Below are 17337 nucleotides of genomic sequence, written 5' to 3'. Positions count from 1 at the left end.
TCTTGATCTTAGAAAGACAACACTTTTTTTTTTTTTGTGGTACGCGAGCCTCTCACTGTTGTGGCCTCTCCCGTTGCGGAGCACAGGCTCTGGACGCGCAGGCTCAGCGGCCATGGCCCACGGGCCCAGCCGCTCCGCGGCATGTGGGATCTTCCCGGACCGGGGCGCGAACCCGTGTCCCCTGCATCGGCAGGCGGACTCTCAACCACTGCGCCACCAGGGAAGCCCTCATCTATTTTTTTATATTGACTTACTATTTAATTTTATAACTGCTACGTTGAGATAAAAGTGACGTACAGTAACTCTGCATATATGTCAAAACACTTTAAATATGTCCCGTGTGTGTATATGTATATGTGTGTGTATGTATATGTCTGCATAGCTGTCATTGTCATCAAGGTGGTGAACAAACCTATCACCTCCACAATTTTCCTCCTTCCCTTACAGACCTCTCCTCCCATCCTCGACCTCCAGGCCGCCGCTGATCTGCTTTTTGTTACTGTAGAGTAGTCTGTATTTTCTAGGCTCTCCTGTAAATGAAATTGTGTCTACATATACATATACTCTTTTTCCTGGTTTTTGTTCTTCAGCGTAATCGTTCTGAGAGTCATCCTGTTGTTGCATGTTAGCAATAGTTCCATCCTATTTGTTGGTGAGTCGTGTTCTGTGCAGGGATGATTGGTTTATCCATTCACTATTGATGGACGTGTGGGTTGTTTCCAGTTTGGGCAGTTACAAATGGGGCTGCTATGAACATTCGTGCACAAGTCCTCGTGTGGATGTGTGCTTTTATTTTTCCCGGGTAAATACTAGCAGTGTAATGACAGGGCTGTAGGGTTGGCATATGTTTAACTTTTAAAGACATCTCCAAACTGTCTTCCAAAATGATGATACCATTCTGCACTCCCATGAGTGGTGCATAAGCGTGCAGTTGCTTCACACCTTAATCACTAGTTGGCAGGTCGGTTTAAGAACTTTTAGATGTTCTAATAGGTGTATAGTAGTATCCTTGTTTACGTATGCATTTCCCTGGTGGATAATGACACAACATTTTTTCATATGCTTACTTGCTAGCTATTTATCTTGGTTGAGTGTCTTTTCATATACTTTGCTCATTAAAATGTTGTTAAACTGAACTTTGGATTTTCTTTAGATTTTCTGGATAGAGGTCCTTTGCCAGGTGTGTGATTTGCAAAGTCCAGTTAGGGGCTTGTCTTTCACCCTCTCAACGGTGTATTCCAGAAATCAGTAAAACCATCTTTAATGAAGTGCATTTATCATATTTTTCACTTATGGATCATACTTTTTTTATATATCTCAGAAATCTTTGCCTAACTTAGGGTTTGTAGAAATAAAGTTGATTTTTTTGTATGTTGCCCTTGCATCCCACAACCTCTCTGTACTCATTTATTACTGATCGTAGCTTTTGGGGTGTAGGTATAAGCTTGTCTCCATAGACGATCATGTTGTCTGCAAAGAAAAACATTTTTACTTCTTTTCAATCTGGATGCCTTTTATTTCTTTTCTTGCCTGATTGCACTGGCCAGCACGTCCAGTGTGATACTGAATGGCAGTATCCCTGATCTTAGAGGGAAGCGTCTAGTCTTCCACTGCTAAGTGATGTTTGCTATGGGTCTTTCAGAGATGCCCTTCATCAGGTTGAGCAAGTTTCCTTCTGTTCCTAGTTTGCTGAGAGTTTTAAATTTCATGATGAAATTTTCCACTGTAGGAAACTAGAAAAAAGTAAGCAAATCAAACTAAAAATAATTGAATTACATTGATTAAACCGACTCTGCTTAGTTGTGATGTATTATCCTTTTTTATATGTTGTTGAGTTTGATTTGTTAATATTTTATTTTATCTAGAATTAATGATTTGTTAAGAATTCTTTCATCCACATTCATGTGAGATACTAGTCTTTTATTTGTTTTCATAGGACTGGCCTCAGTTGTGTTGATTTTCCAGCATTGATCTCGCTCCTATGTTCATTCCCTTCCTTCCTGTGAAGCAGGGTATTTAGAAGGCAGTATTATATAAATCGGGGCCATCATTGTTGCAGAAAACAAACTGCTAGCCACAAGTCCAGTTTGTATTTTGCTTAGTAAAGGTATTTTTTTCCCATGCTTATTCCAACTTTATTTGAGACAGGCAAAGTTATTTTTAAAGCTTAATGTTAAATAAAGTCACAGCACTGAACTGATGTCTATTTTTCTAATTTTCAGGAGGGTTTGCATTTGTGTATGAAGCTCAAGATCTGGAGAGTGGCAGAGAGTATGCATTGAAGGTAATAAAGGGGGACAAATGCTTTTGTGGGTGTTGGTGTGTTTTAAAAGAAACAGGTCTCTAAGTGACAGTGTTTTCAGAGATTTATCCCTGTTCTTTAGTTTGTTTCTTTTTTGCAGTCTGTATCTATTTGTTTTACTTGTTTCTTCTGATGGTGAAGCCTCACCAGTTTTAGAGGACTGTAAAGCTGTGGTTTCCAACTTTGGGGCAGGGACTCAGCGGGCGGCCAGGGGGAGGAGAGTCAGAACTGCCAAAGTAAGGGTTCCACGAATACCGGGAGTTTGAAGGCCACTCGTGTAAAACAGCGTTCACAGTGTATCTATAAATAAGGGTCACGGGGGTGCGGTGGGAGGGGACGTCCGGGCCACTTGGGGTGCCGGGCACGCGTGCTAGCTTGTCCTGAGGCTCGCAGAGGGCCTGTCTCGGGGGCGGCTGAGCTGGCGGTGTGCACTTGCACTCTGGCATCCAGAACTAGACCCACATCTCTCATTTTCCTCTAGCCTGTTTGGAGAAAAGCCTCCTATTTTTGGTTTTTCTTACGTCCTTGGATCATAAAGGCCCATTTCCAAGGGTCTGTAACCTCTGTCAAGTTTCTCTGCGGGTCAGATGTTAAAGCATAGGCGGGGGAGCCCTTAGACGTGTTGTGTGTGTTCTCTTGGGTACAGAGCACAAAGATAAAGCCTCTACTCTTCCTCGTATGTTATTTCCTGATACAGAGATTACTGTCCAACGAAGAGGAGAAGAACAGAGCCATCATTCAGGAAGTGTGTTTCATGGTATCCTTTTCCTGGTCACGTGGAGAGGCCTGCGTCCAGCTGTGGTTGAGCACGGCCGAGAGGCTGCTCGGTGACGCCCTCTCCGTGTTGGCTTCCCTGGACTTACCTGCAGCGCGTGTCTAGTAGGAAGGAGTTCTCTTCCTTGTTCTTCACTCTCAGGGTGATGATAAGAGATCTGTACCCTTGGGAGCGTCGTGATTCCTGCTGAGAGGTCTCCAGGCCGGGGGTGGGCAGCCCCCTGCCTCTGCCCTTCTGCCTGTCCTTCGTGACCTGGTGTGGCCCACGGTGCCCGGCCAGCAGCTGTGCCCCCGGCCCCTCGCCAGGCCTGGTTCCCATGGGCCTCTGTGTCGCTTCTGATCAGCCCCCCGAGTCCCTCTCGCCCTGCCCAGAGCATGCGGGCCCCCCCTGGGCGTCCGTGCACGGCGCGTTGGTCTGTGGGGCTGGCGCTGCTCTGCTCTCCACTCGCGCACGTGCTCTCCTGGAACTGGGGTCTTCCCTTTGCTGTCAGAATCCGTTCTCTTCCGTCTCAAAGCTCTGTCCACTGTGAGCCTGCCGGCCGCCTGGGCCCAGGGGTCCTCACCTCGCTGGGTTCCCGGTAGCCTCGTTCACCTTCGCAGCCTTGCGCGTGCCACGCCCTCCGCCTGCTTTCCTGGCCGGCCTGCGGTCAGGTGCGTGGCCAGCGTGGTGGGGGTCTTTGTCCCTACCTTCCCTCCCACTCCCCCTCCTGCCTGCGTTTTCCTGCAGTCCTGGCTGCCCCCCACCTGCTTGCTGTCCTCTTCTGGCTCTGACGTGGCGAGATTGCAGGCTAATTGCATTCAGTGTTCTGACCTTAGTGTCTTAATATTATGTATATATTGTTTTAAACGTGCAGACTTACGCATTCTCCTTTAACAAGACACCTGCAGAAAAAACTTTCAGGCCACGCAAATATTGTCCAGTTTTGTTCTGCAGCGTCAATAGGAAAAGAGGAGTCAGACACCGGGCAGGCCGAGTTCCTGCTACTCATGGAACTCTGCCGAGGTGAGATTCCAGTGGCTCGGGACCGCCCAGCAGTCGAGAGATGCTCCCCGGTCTTCTCTCCCGGAGACACGGTGGCTGTCACGGAGAGAGCATGGCTCGCTGTCCGGTGGGAGCTCTTTGAGAGGCTGCATCCCCCCTCGTCCCCGCGCTGGGCGTGGGGGCAGAGATGGGTCTGAGAAAGGGGTGGAGGCGTGCTGTCAGGGCTCTCGGGCAGCAGGAAGCCGCCTCAGTCGGGAAGCGGTCAGGTGAGGCCGGGGAGGTGGGCTTGAGCGGCTGCGCCGTCCTGAGGCTGCGACCTCACCTGCGTCGAGGTGGTCACACTTGCACTTGCTGTGTTCTGAAAGGAGGACTCCTGTGTCCACTTAAGGCAGCGGAGAGCCCATGCCTTCCAGAGAGTTCTAGGGGCTCAGCCTCTGTCTGTGGTGGAAGCAGGCCCCCCGCCTGGAGGGTCGGGCTCGGCTCGTCCCCGCACTGAGCACCTGCCCCGTGCTGGACCCGTGTGGGCAAAAGAGCGGGAGCGAGGTGGCCAGAGCCCGTCCTGGGGCTCGTGGATGGAAGGGGCAGGGCAGGACTCCTGAGGCCCGGCAGGCATAGAGGACTGGCTGTGGGGCCCGGAGTTGGGGCAGGGGCCGCCAGACGTCCTGCTTGTCCATCGGTCGCAGGCAGTGCATGTGGGGCCGCCACGAGGCCAGGGGAGAGTGAGGGAGACTGCGGCAGGCGGCTACCCAGGAGGGAAGCAACCCCAGGGGTCACTGCCCCCAAGGAGTGTCCCAGGAGGAGGGGTGGGGGGCCGTGAGTGCAGGAGTCATGCTGCGAAGAAGAGCAGAGATGGGGTGTCGGGGCTGCTAGGGGAGGGGGTGCTGTGGACTGCAGCCGGGAGCCAAGGTGCACAGGATCCCTGCCCCGAGCGAGTGGAGGAGGACGGGGGTCCCCATCCTGAGCAGATAAGGCAGAACCTGGAGCGCACAGCGCTTTCCGACGGGGTGGCGTGGGAGTGCCGGGCTCCGGCCAGGAGCGGCGTTGGGATGCAGCCACGTGCTGGCTCCTCGGTTCTCACAGCGGGTGAGTGCCGACCCGCCCAGCCCTGGTCTGGCGCCCGGTTCTCCCACTTAGCGGATGGTTGGCGTCGCTGGGTTCTACCTGCAAGAGGCCTCGTGCTCACTGAAGACAGCGTCACGTGGGAGCTTGTGAAACAGGGTCCTCTCCTGCGAGCCTGCTGCACCCGCGCTGGTGCCCCCATGTTCACACACGCCCTCTGGAAGGCTCCCAATGCGCGGGGGCGGCGGGGGCCATGCGACAGGGCCGTCTCTGGGCCCTTGGTGTCCCCGGAGAGCCGAGGTTCGTGTACGGCGCTCCCCGCTTGTTGTTCAGCCGCTCGCTGCACCTTGGCGTTGCTTTGATCTTGGGTTTGGAGGCCGTGGCCGCCTTTCACGAGTGCGGGCCTGCGGGTGGCGCCTGAGGCAGGGGCGGCCCCGAAGCGGCGACCTCGGTGAGTGCACCAGTCCTGGCGGTGCTGCCGTGACTACCCATCTGGGCCAGCGCGCGAGGCCCAGGTTGAACACTAGGCATGGCGGTGCCAGCGCCCGGCGACGCGGGGTCTTTAGGAGTGGTGGGGGAGGGGCATGTGGGCACCAGTTCCACTGAAGGTTGGTCTGGTGGTGGCCACCCTGGATACATGCCCCAGGAGCCCCCATCCCTTCCTGGGACCCCAGCTTTGTCCTCCGCGGTGTCCTCTCAGCCGCTGTGCCACCTACAAAATTATCTTTAGAAAGACCGCTCTTCATTTTCATTGAACGTCAGAGGCCAGTGAACCCTGACCTCGTGCGTGCGCCGGCTCGTCCCCTTTGCCCCAGACAGCCTGGCGGTCACTGTGCCATCCCTGCTCTAGACCCCTCGCAACACCTCATGGGGCCTGTGCCCTGTCTGCGTTTTGGGGGGCTGGCGGTCTGTTCCTGAGGGCCCCATCGCCCCTTGGGGCTCCATCTCTACTGTGGGCCCCCTGCCCCCGCTGAGGGTTAGGGTTAGGGCACAGCACAGACAGAGCCCAGCCCCAGTCCAGAGTCAGGGTGGGGAAGGGCTGCGCAGCTGTGCCGGGAGCTGCAGCAGGGTGTGGCAGGGGCTTGGGAGCTGGCGGGTTGGCAGGAGGCAGGGTCGCAGGGCGAGGGGCTGAGTGCCGGTTGACTGTGGGGCCTGTAGATGTGGTGGTGCCCTTGCAGCTGCATCAAGTGGACCACAGGCCCTAGCGTGCGGAGCTGAGCTGTGGAGCGTGGCAGCCGAGGCAGCCTGAGGCCTGGACCAGGGAGGGGGCGGCCGTGGAGGCCTGGACCAGGGAGGGGGCGGCCGTGGAGGCCTGGACCAGGGAGGGGGCGGCCGTGGAGGCCAGCCCGGCAGAGACGGCACGCGGCACATGGTCGTGGAGGGAGCTGCCGCAGAGGGGACCGGCCAGCTTCACTGGTCTGGGCTGCGGCCAGTTACAGCAGGACTGGGGCCTGGGCCTCAGAGACAGGAAGGCACAGCCTTGAGGTGGGCGTCCTGGGGCCTGGGATGGGGGCCCAGAGCGTCGCTCTCCAAGTCTGTGCTCTTCCCACGCCGCACTCCTTGTTGTCTGCGTGTTCAGTGTGGAGATTTCTCCTTAACAGCGGAGGACCGTTGTTACCTAAGGAAACATGGTGATTATGTCCTTAGAGACATTCGGAAAGACATACGCACTCGTGGTGGTTTTTCTTGTAGCTTGCTGCGCCATGATGGGCTCCCAGGGTAAGGACTCTGCTGGTGGCTGGGCAGGCGCTCCCATGCAGGGCTCTGTGACTCACTGTGGCCCTGGTGGAGGTCACACAGTCCTCTGCGGGGCTTGGTGACCAACGGAGGGCGGGGTAGCCCCTCCCCCCCGCCCCCGGCCCGCCGTGGGCTTAGGAGGGCAGTGGGCCTGGGGCGGGCGTAGCCGTTACAGCTCTGTGGTGATGTGAACTTAATTGTCTTTTTTAGGGCAGCTGGTGGAATTTTTAAAGAAAATTGAATCTAAAGGTCCGCTCTCGTGCGATACCGTCCTGAAGATATTCTATCAGACGTGCAGGGCGGTGCAGCACATGCACAGACAAAAGCCGCCCATCATCCATAGAGACCTCAAGGTACCGCCTTCACGCTCGCGCTGCGGGACAAGAGCCCTCCGTCCAGACGAAGCCCCTCTTGCTCTGCTGGGTGTTGTCGCCTGCGTGGGTGTGCTCGTGGGCACGGGGGCCCAGTGTGGAGCCAGGAGGAGGTGACCGCTCCCCTGGGCTGCGCTCGCCGCCACCCTTCCCTCACCCGCCTTGGGGCAGGAGCCCTGCTGCCTGGTGCGGGGGCGGGGGTGCTTCCCTGCCGGGGTGCTGGCATGCCCATCCCAATGCACACACGGGATCCGTGTGTGCGTGGAGCTGCCCTTTGTCATTTCGCCGCCTGGTCGGGGGCTTCTTAGTGATTTTGCCTTTTCCTGATTAATGATGTTGAATGCTTTTGCCATGTTTATAGTCATCAGTGCTCTTATTCCCCCACTCTTCGGTTAAGTGGCTGTGTTTTCGCTGTTTTTCTGTTGTCTGTTGGTTTTATTTATTTATTTATTTACGTTTGGCTGCGTTGGGTCTTCGTTGTTGCTGCGCGGGCTTTCTCTAGTTACGGCGAGCAGGGGCTACTCTTCGTTGCGGTGCGCGGGCTTCTCACTGCGGTGGCTTCTCTTGTTGCAGAGCACGGGCTCTAGGTGCATGGGCTTCAGTAGTTGTGGCACGTGGGCTGGTAGTTGTGGCTCGCGGGCTCTAGAGCGCAGGCTCAGTAGTTGTGGCACACGGGCTTAGTTGCTCCGCGGCATGTGGGATCTTCCCGGACCAGGGCTCGAACCTGTGTCCCCTGCATTGGCAGCTGGATTCTTAACCACTGTGCCACCAGGAAAGTCCTGTTGGTGGGTTTTTGTACATTCTTACAACAGTCTTTTTTAAGTTACATGTGCTGCAAGTATTTTCTCCTGGTCCGTGGCCTGATTTTAGCAATAATCCAACATCCACAAAGCTAGTGCCCCGACTCTTACCATGGCTCAGGGTAGCAGCACACCAACCCCCTTCCCCACCTTCCCCGCCCCTCCTCAGTCCTACTTGCTAAAAAAACTGTAAAGCAAACCCCAGACGTGCCATTTCCCTCCCAGAAACTTCTGTACTACTTCCCTCATGTCCAGTCTGTAGCCAGCCTTCCTGGTTTCCTTGCTGGTCTGGAAGAGTGCCGTCCTCAAGTGGGGGCGGGGCAGCTGTGTTTCTTCTCTGTCTCAGGAAAGTGAAAAACTAGAAGGCTGACACTAAAGAATCCGTGTCCGAGAGCTCAGCCTGGGTTGGACTTCTCAGTGCCTGGGTCCGCAGCAGCCGGCCCCACTGGGGGACTCCCTGCAAGTGCTCCCCGTAGATGGGAGTCCTCACGTGGTGCTCTGTGGAGGGGCAGGAAGGACACAGGGATGTACCAGACACGAGTGTCACACCCAGGGCTGCGCGTCACTCGCTGGGAGCAGTTGTGCACTTGCGTCCTCTTCAGTATGATTTACCTTTCGCTCTTTGGGGCATTTGGGAGTGGAGTCCCACAGTCCATTTGCTTGGCGTCCAGACTTGGAGGCTGTCCATCTCGGGAGCCCACACCGAGTGGGGCTGGCAGACTGCAGACGTCCTGGCCACTGGGTCGAGCAGGTGTGGCTGGGTCAGTAAAGCTGCCCCTCACCTGGGTCACGGAATCCCGATCTTCTGACTTGTTTTGACCATTCGAAAAGTACAGCCCCGCTTAGCATGTGGGCTGGTGGTGGGACCTGGCTTATGGAGCCATGGCTGGGTCTGTGCCTTCCCGTTAGGAGTGCAGTCTGGGTCCCTGTTGGTTTTGGATTTTAAAATTCATCTCACGTATTCACAGTTTCTGAATAAGCGGTCTTTTGTGTATCTTTTGTTAGATTTCTTCTTTAGTTATTGATGTGTTTGATTATTTTTAAATGGTATGTTCATTTTTTTTTCATCTTCTAAGGTTTTTGAGGGCTTTCATTGTACATCCTACGTTACTAGGTCAAGTTATCTTTGATTTGTGGTGGATTTGAACTTCCGTTTGTGTCTCCGAGCATCCCATTTTGAGGTATATGCACCGACTTTGGTCAGAAAGAAGTGTCCCCAGGCCCAGAAGGCCTCCTGGCCGCTCTGCCTTCAGAGCGTCTCCCCACCGGGCGCCACACCCCATGCGTGTCCACGGTCCAGCCTGCACCCCGAGTTCATGAAGACCGTCTTTGGAACTTCGCAGGTTGAAAATTTGCTGCTCAGTAACCAGGGGACCATTAAGCTGTGCGACTTCGGCAGTGCCACGACCATATCGCACTACCCGGACTACAGCTGGAGCGCCCAGCGCCGGGCCCTGGTGGAGGAGGAGGTGAGCGTGGGCCGGGGCGGGGGGCCCGGGAGGCCCAGGAGACACCCTCACTCACTGCACCCCACACCTGCTGTTTCTTCCTTGCCTTTTCTTGTTGCAGCAAAATGTGTAACATGAAATGTACCACCTTAGCCGCTTTTAAGCACATGGTTCAGTGGCCTTCAGTGCTTTCATGTCTCTACGGCACCTCTGTCCTCTCCAGGACTTTTTCATTATCCCAAACGCAGCAATTTAAAAAATCACGTAAAATGCTACCCTCATGGGACATTGGGCAGCTCCCGCAGGAGCCGCAGGGGAGACGGGTGGGCGTGCTCCGAACACGTGTGAGCAGGGGGCAGTGCTGGGCGGGTGCAGACACCCACGCTTGCGGCCGTGGCCAGGGAGGGAGGGTGCCACCGTTGGCCCACGCACATAAGCAGCCCATGGAGGCTGCACAAGCAAAGAGAGCGATCCGAGATGGAGCCGGGTTCCGAAGAAGAGTGCTGGGTGGAGGCTCCGCCGGGCAGGTGTCTGTTCCTGGCTGCCCGCGCCCTGCTGTCCCTCGGGACCTGCGCTCCCAGTGGCGCGCCCACGTCTCGGGGCTGTAGACGCATTCCCTGCCCGGTGGTGGACAGAATTGAGGGGGAGGAAAGCCTTGGCCACGTGGGCTGGGGCCAGGCTGAGCCGCCTGGTGGGGCTCTGAGTCACGTTTCCCAGGGTGGATCCTCAGAGCTGCGCAGCCCTGCCCGCACCCCACTCCCACACCTGGTGCCCCGAGCCCCCACCTGTTCGTTGTTGACGAGGACTCGTGGGTGCCATTCTCTTCACGGGTCACGGTTCTGTGTGTCCATGGTTGCTGTGGCACTGAAATGCCCCAGACATGCTTCCTGCTGGCCCCCGTGTTCCCTTTACCCCCTCCTGGCAGGGCCCAGCCACAGAGCCGCTCGTGGGACCGCCCCGGGCCAGGGCTCTCGACGGGCGCCGACTGCCGCGGCACAGGGACCACCGTGCAGTGTAGCGGCTATCACTCATCTGTGACCTTTCCTCTGATACGTTTGTGTCCTTTATTTAGATCACCAGGAACACGACTCCCATGTACAGGACGCCGGAGATCGTGGACTTGTACTCGAACTTCCCGATTGGCGAGAAGCAGGACATCTGGGTAAGGCCGCTCGCCCGCAGTGCATGGGCAGCCCCGCCACAGCTGGCGCAGGGCCCTGGGGCGCAGGCTCCAGCCCGCTGGTCCCCTCAGCCTCCCTTCTCCTTTCCTCTTGGCTTGTTCTTCCGTTTTTTCAACGGCCCTTGTGATGCTTTTAGCGGGGATGTGCTGACGGGGGTGTGGGGTCGGGGGGTGGGTAGCAGAGTGGGTGCAGGTGCTGCGCGGGCTTTGGGCCTGAGACAGGTCGCTCCTGCACCCTTGGACCTGAGCTCTCCTGGTCGGAGCCCCTTCACGGGGCCGGGGGTTCACGAAGCCACAGTTCACGTGGCCAGAAAGAGGACCTCCCAGATGGCCTTGCAGCTATATGCTGACCTGGTGATGGCTAGAGTGATGGCCGGGCCTGATGCCTTGCAGGGGGTTTCAAAGTGAGGTCAGGCCACAGACTTGGGGTGACCCTTCACGTCTCCTGGAACATGTCCCATCGATGGAGGGCAGTCCCTGTATGCGGTGAGTGTGGGGCCTGGCTGAGCAGGTATCTGCTGACGCCTTGGTTCAGAGTCAGGCACAGAGCTCGGGGAGCATGGCGCCGTGCACATGGCACTGCTCCTGCCCGTCTGAGGTGTCCTGCGGCCTCTCCGGTGTCCTTAAGAGCAGGGACAGGTGGCCCTGAACCCCCGCGCCTCGAGGCTCATGGTCTAGGCCCATCAGGCCCGAGTCCGGCCTCAGCCCCGCCGTGGATGTGAGTCCCTGTCCTAGGGGTAGGTGGAGACTCTTTGACACACATGAGCTGGTCAACCCCAGGTGGGCGCCCTCAGCCTGTCCCAGCCCAAGAACCACGTGCACGCACACATGCGGGAGTTGGAAGGCAGGTCGGGAGTTGGCGCTGGGGCTTGGCCTGGTCTGGGCCCAGAATGAGCTGCTCCCCCAACACACTGGTCGGGTTTGGTTCCCCATCATGTTCCCGTGGCTGGTGCTGTGGTGGAAACATGGCGGGGACACTGACGTTTGGGTTCAGTGCCGACCCCGTGGAGCCTCGACAGCCCCCAGATTCATCCCCGGCGCTCACGTTAGCCCAGAGAAGCATGGTTGGGGCACCTTCCTTGCAGTCGCCTGGCCACATGCCCCTCTGCACAGCCGGCCGGCCGGTAGATCCCCACACTGGGGTGTAGGAACTTTGCATCTTGGAAGGACCTTTTGATCAGAGCGTGAAGGGTTGGAGTTTGTTGGCCGCTCTGACTGGGATGGTCTCTGTGCCTGGCAAGCGTGGACCGCGACCAGATGGGCGGGGGCGCAGGTCAGACTCGGCAGGCCTTGCCCATCTCCTGCAGGCCCTGGGCTGCATCCTGTACCTGCTCTGCTTCGGGCAGCACCCGTTTGAGGACGGGGCGAAGCTCCGCATCGTCAACGGCAAGTACGCGATCCCTGCCGACGACACACGCTACTCCGTGTTCCACGGCCTCATCCGTAAGTCCCACCTGCCGGCGTCCCCCGCACCCCTGTGAACACACGTCCTGAGTGGCTGCTTCCGGCGATTTTGTTCCTCACGTTGTCATCCCTCGCTTGCTTTTAAAGTCAGTACTGTAAGCAAAACGCAGGGCCTCCGGGGTCCCTAGCCCCTGCAGAGCAGGTGGTGCTTGCTCCCCAGGACCCCGGCCTCGGCGCCCGCGGGACGAGCACACGCTGCCTCTGCCCTAGGTGCCACGCTCAGGGTCAACCCTGAGGAGCGGCTGTCCATCACGGAGCTGGTGAGCCAGCTCCAGGAGATCGCCGCCGCCCGCAACGTGAACCCCAAGTCGCCCATCACCGAGGTAGGCCTCCGCGTGCTGCTTGTGGTCCCACCGTCTCGACGTCGCCATAGAGCCCGGCTCCCCGGGGGCTCACGGCCCGCACGCAGGGGGGAGCCCCCAGGCGGCGGGGTCGCCTGAGGAGAAGTGTGCCGCCGTGTGGGGTCTCCGGAGTTCGAAGCAGAGCCGGGGGCCGGGCAGGGGATGGAAGCGGACCCGGATGTCCAGTATGTGCGGTTCATAGAGGCCGGAAGACGTCAGAGGTCAGCCTGGGCTGCCCAGTGGCCTTTACAGAAAATGTGTGCCCCTGGCAGTGGCAGAGGCTCGGGTGGCGTAGCGAGGGCCGTAATCCAGGGGCAGCCAGTCTGCGCGTGTGCCGCTGGCCCTGCTCCGCGGCGTGGGCAGAGATGCCCATGGAACAACGCAGGCCGCTGGGCAGTGGGGCTCGTGAGCACGTTGTGCTCTTAGCGCTTCTAGAACCCAGGGCCCGCGGGTCAGACGTTAAACCCCTTCTGTAGGGTTCTTCTGCCCGGGGCCTCACGGGGAGAGAAGCCAGCCCCCCACGGGGCAGCACGGGCACACAGGCCCCGACAGACTCTGAAACCAGGAGAGCACCGCATAGGAGATTGGGCTGAATCCACAAACGGGTGTGTGGGGAAGGACTCAGCAGAACCAGAGGCAGCAACGCGTCCTCCGACGAGCCTTGGGGCGCGTTCCCTGGAACTTTGGAGGAGGTGTGGCGGCCTGCAGTCGCTTTGGGAGAGGCTGTGTGCTGTCACGTAGCTGATGAAACCACAGAACTGGGGGTTTGTGAGGAAAAGACACGGTCGGTCTAGCAGACACACCTTCACGCCAGCGTGTGTGTTACTTGTAAGACTCCATGGAGCGTTCCCATTAACACTGGTCGCCTCCAGTGCACCACAGGGCACAGAATCCACACCACGTATATCTCGTTGCTGAGCCTAACGTGATAAAACGTTAACCCGATGAAAAGAACGTTTCTTAAAACCCCACGAGAAACCGCAAAGCGACTTCTATATAACTTATGAACAGAGCAGCCGTGGAGCTACACGTACCTAAAGTGGGACGAGTGTGAGGCCGGCACTCGAGTGGGGCTCAGCCCAGCACCGACGTCCCAGGGTTGGTCAAGCCCGTCACCAGGGGCGCCACAAGTCTCCGCAAAGTTTTTGGTGTCATTGTGGCAGGCAGCCCCGGGCTTGGCCCGTGGGAGATGGCGCCTCGCTGTGCAGCCTGCGGCCCCGCTGCTTGGCGGCACCCCACCCGGCTCCTGTGTCGACAGCAGAGCCTGTGGCCTTGGCGGGTGGGGGCGTTCACGGCTGCCGCCTCTGTTAAGGCGATGGAGCCGTGCGCCCGGGCAACCCCGAGGATCAGCCCTGGGGTCCAAGATTTGTCGAGACTCTGGGAGGTTCCTTCGTGGCTTTTGTAGTAAATCAGGTGGAGGAGGGTGGACTTGGGGGGCGGTGTGCCCCAAATGCGTGGCGCCATGCGCTGTGCCTGACCTGCGTTGGGATCCTTACAGCTCCTGGAGCAGAATGGAGGCTACGGGCACGCGGCCCCTCCTGGGGGCTCCACAGGCAGCGGCTGCGGTGGAGGTGAGTACTCCTTGCGTCTGCCGTGCGCCGGGCACCCAGTCTTGCTCTTGCGGGCTTGGGGCCCGGCAGCGAGAGGCAGACTGCACGTCTGGGGTCCCCAGGACCAGTCTCAGGTTCATGGCTCCCTAGCACCCCGAGAACTCAGCGGGGCTTCCACTCAGGCTGCGGTTTAGAACAAGGAAGGAGGACAGAGACCGAGGGCTGGCTGTCCCCTCCCTGTGCTGTCAGGGCAGCCCGGGTCCTCCGAGCCCCGGCACCTGGCCCACAGAGCTATGGGGTGACTGCCTGTGTGGCCGCCTCGGCCTCTGGCCCCTCAGGGACCCAGCTGCCCCCACAAGTCACTGGCGAGCACAGCCCCTGCCCAGGTAGATGGGGGTGCGCCTTCCACGGCCAGCCCACAGCGACCATGAGGGTGGGCACATCGGGAGCGGGTATGTGAGGAAATAGAGCAGCCTTGCGGGGCCCGGGGGCTGGGGGCCAGAGGGTCCGAGTCCGCGGGTTGAGAAGAGGGGCTCAGATGGAGAGACAGTCCTGGCAGCAGGAGAAGTGGGGCTGGGGTGCTTTTCTCACGACTCGGGCGTGTTTGCTGAGAGGTTCGCGCTCCGATCGTCCGGCGCGCTGGGCGGGTCTGGGCGCCCGGTGCTGATGCAACACGGTGTGTACCGGGAGGTGGGCTGCAGCCAGGGCTCAGCACCCCGGCCCGGGAAGCTTCCAGGAGTCCTGCCAGGACCTGCCTCCACCCTGTGCCCCCGGGGCCGCTGCCCACCTCGCAGTTGGGGCACGGAGCCCACCTCCCAGGTCCTCGCGCAGCTCTCGGCCCCGGGGGTCACTCGGCAGCTGGCCAGTCCGTGTCCTGGCCCCTTGCCCACCAGTGCTGTGGGGCCACCTCGAGGCGCCGAGACGAGACCACACCGCACGCGCGTGGGGCGCCCGGCGAAGGCGTCGCTCAGGCAGGGCCTGGGCGGCGGAGAGGCTGCATACCGCCCCCGCTGTCTGCGCCTCCACAGCCACTGCTGCAGCCCGCACCCCAGGGCCCTGGGGTCTCGGGGCCTTCGTGGGCCACCACTCCGGTGTCATCAGGGCGGCGGCCAGGAGGCCGCTCCCCCACAGACCCAGTGAGCTGCGGCTCCCGTGGCCTTTCTGTGCCCGGCCGGGGCCGCCCGCACGGCCCTGCTCCCGTGCTCTCACCTCCGCCGTGCGTCTGCGGTCTCTGTGTGTGCTGGTGTGTCCCGTACCTTGGGGACAGGCCGGTGGCCCTGGCTGGGCCCTGGCACGTGTCTGTCAGTGACAAGGTCCCTGATGGTGTCCAGCGAGCGCTCTGAGTGGGGTGAACGTCCTGGAGCCGGGGATGCCCACGTGCGCCCAGAGACTCCGGCCCGCTGATGGTGTCCAGGTCCTGCCCTCGCGAGCGGGCCCGGGGTGCCTGGTTGCGGAGCGCTGGTGGCTGGGTCAGGGGACTCGTGGCCGCTGCAGGTGCTGGTGGCTCTGGCGGGCCCTGCCACATCCTAAGGCTTGTCTCTGTTTGCAGGCCTGGTGGTCGCCGAGTACGACCAGCCCTATGGTGGGTTCCTGGACATCCTGCGGGGCGGCACCGAGCGCCTCTTCACCAACATCAAGGACACCTCCTCCAAGGTCATCCAGTCTGTTGCCAAGTGAGTCGAGGGCGCACAGGCTCGTGGGTTCTCCGCAGTGAGATTTCGGAACCCTGGGTGCGGCCCTGCCTGCACGCCTGGCCAAACCCCCAGGTGGGGCCGTGGGTGAGCGGCCCGTGCTCAGCGCCAGCCTGGCCCCCCTGCGTGGGCTCAGCCATCGGTCCCTGGCTGCGCTTCTGCCCCCTCAGTGGAGGGAGCATGGTGGGAAAGCAGACGCGCTGGCTCCGGGCCACATCCCCCTTCCCGAGGGGGGCCCTGTCCACGGAGACCGTGGCCACAGTACACGACCTGTTCGTGCTGTCCTCCGAGCGGTCTCGGCTTTGACCAGGGAGTTTCCGGGAGCGTTGGGGGTTACCTCTGGCATGTCACCTGCCTCGTCCAGCGGCAGGGGCAGTGTGTTTGTCGTGTCTTTGATCCCCGTGTGGGCCTTGGCCTCATTTTCTTTGTGCCGGGATCATTGTCTTGTGTCCACAACTGTTGGCGACACAGGCAACAGCCCACGTGTTTGTGCACTAGTGTGCCCACGTGTGAGCATGTGTGTGCATGGGAGCACACGTGTGTCGTGTGCGAGAGCTAGCGTGTGCGTGCACACGTGTGTGTTCTGCTGTCGGTGGGCTCCGGGGCCCCCGTGTGCTTTGCCTCTGATGTGACCTTACGTGAGGAGAAGAAACTCAATTCCCACTGAGCGCAGGGGTCCGGCAGTGAAGGCTGCCTGCTCGCACCTGTGTCTGTGGCCCTTTGCAACATCCCGGGCTGCACCTTGTAGCTGGGGGAAGGGTCAGATGTACAATTGTGCATTTATGGTGCCCGGCTCTCCGGAGTCCTGTCCACGGAGACGGAAACAGTCATGTGGGCCGAGGCTCTGGGTGCGAAGACCAGAGGGTCCCGGACGGGGCGTGGATGGGCGGAGGTGACCGCTCGGCGCTTACCCATCACCTGCCCGTGGTGTTCCTGCAGCCGCGCTCCCAGGGCGGGATGATCTCACGTGACGGCGCTGAGCAGGCAGCTCTGCGTGCGTGTGGCCGCACCCCGGCCCGCGGCCGTCCCCATACTTTCTGCTGACTGGGGAGACGTCAGGGCAGCGGGTCCCACGGCCCCACTCATGTCCTCCCATCTTCCTCCCAGCGGGGTTCATCGTGGGGTCTCGGGGCTGACCCGGGCTGGAATGGCAGACCCGACAACAATGAACGGGATGTGAGAGAAGCCACTCGGCCTCGCCCAAGGAAAGAAACCAAGTTCCCACGTGGCTGAGACGCCATCTCCCCCACCGCCAACCCCCCCACCACCCCAGGTCTCTAATGGGCCCGGCGTCCCCGGCCTCGGGGGAGGCTGCCGGGAGGAGAATGGACGCTGCCCCAGCCTCTGCACCCGGGAACCATGATGACAGGCACCTGGGGTTTGGAGGGGGCGCGCGCTGGGCATCACGTACCTGCTCGTGTTCAGAAAAGCAGAGTTTCGGGTGAATGGTCGGGCCTGAGAGTTGCCTGTGAGGGTGGGGGTGACGGGGCTCTGCCCGGATTTAGCTGCCTTCATGCCCAACTCGACTCACAGCCACGTTAGTGAGCCCGACGTGCCTCAGGCTGATGGCACAACCAGGCCACGCGGCGGCATGGTGCCACGCACACCCGAGGGCGGGCCCTCGCAGGAGTAGGAACG

General features: G+C 59.6%; 1 protein-coding gene across 4 annotated transcripts in view; it reads left to right on the top strand.

Moving 5' to 3' along the window:
* Positions 1-17337, top strand: part of GAK (cyclin G associated kinase) — a 51094-nt gene that overhangs the window by 8046 nt on the left and 25711 nt on the right. For all 4 annotated transcript variants that reach the window (XM_032632438.1, XM_032632436.1, XM_032632437.1 and 1 more), the window contains exons 2-11: positions 2223-2284; positions 3000-3059; positions 3965-4079; positions 7065-7207; positions 9369-9494; positions 10546-10635; positions 11961-12096; positions 12328-12440; positions 13957-14029; positions 15558-15681. In XM_032632438.1, the coding sequence (XP_032488329.1) occupies positions 2223-2284; positions 3000-3059; positions 3965-4079; positions 7065-7207; positions 9369-9494; positions 10546-10635; positions 11961-12096; positions 12328-12440; positions 13957-14029; positions 15558-15681 (1042 nt within the window). The remainder of the gene's footprint in view (positions 1-2222; positions 2285-2999; positions 3060-3964; positions 4080-7064; positions 7208-9368; positions 9495-10545; positions 10636-11960; positions 12097-12327; positions 12441-13956; positions 14030-15557; positions 15682-17337) is intronic.

This window comes from Phocoena sinus, chromosome 5, assembly GCF_008692025.1.
Source record: "Phocoena sinus isolate mPhoSin1 chromosome 5, mPhoSin1.pri, whole genome shotgun sequence".
Lineage (NCBI taxonomy): Eukaryota > Metazoa > Chordata > Mammalia > Artiodactyla > Phocoenidae > Phocoena > Phocoena sinus.
The sequence above is the reverse complement of the archived record's forward strand: the minus strand, read 5'-3'. Positions and strand labels throughout refer to the sequence as shown.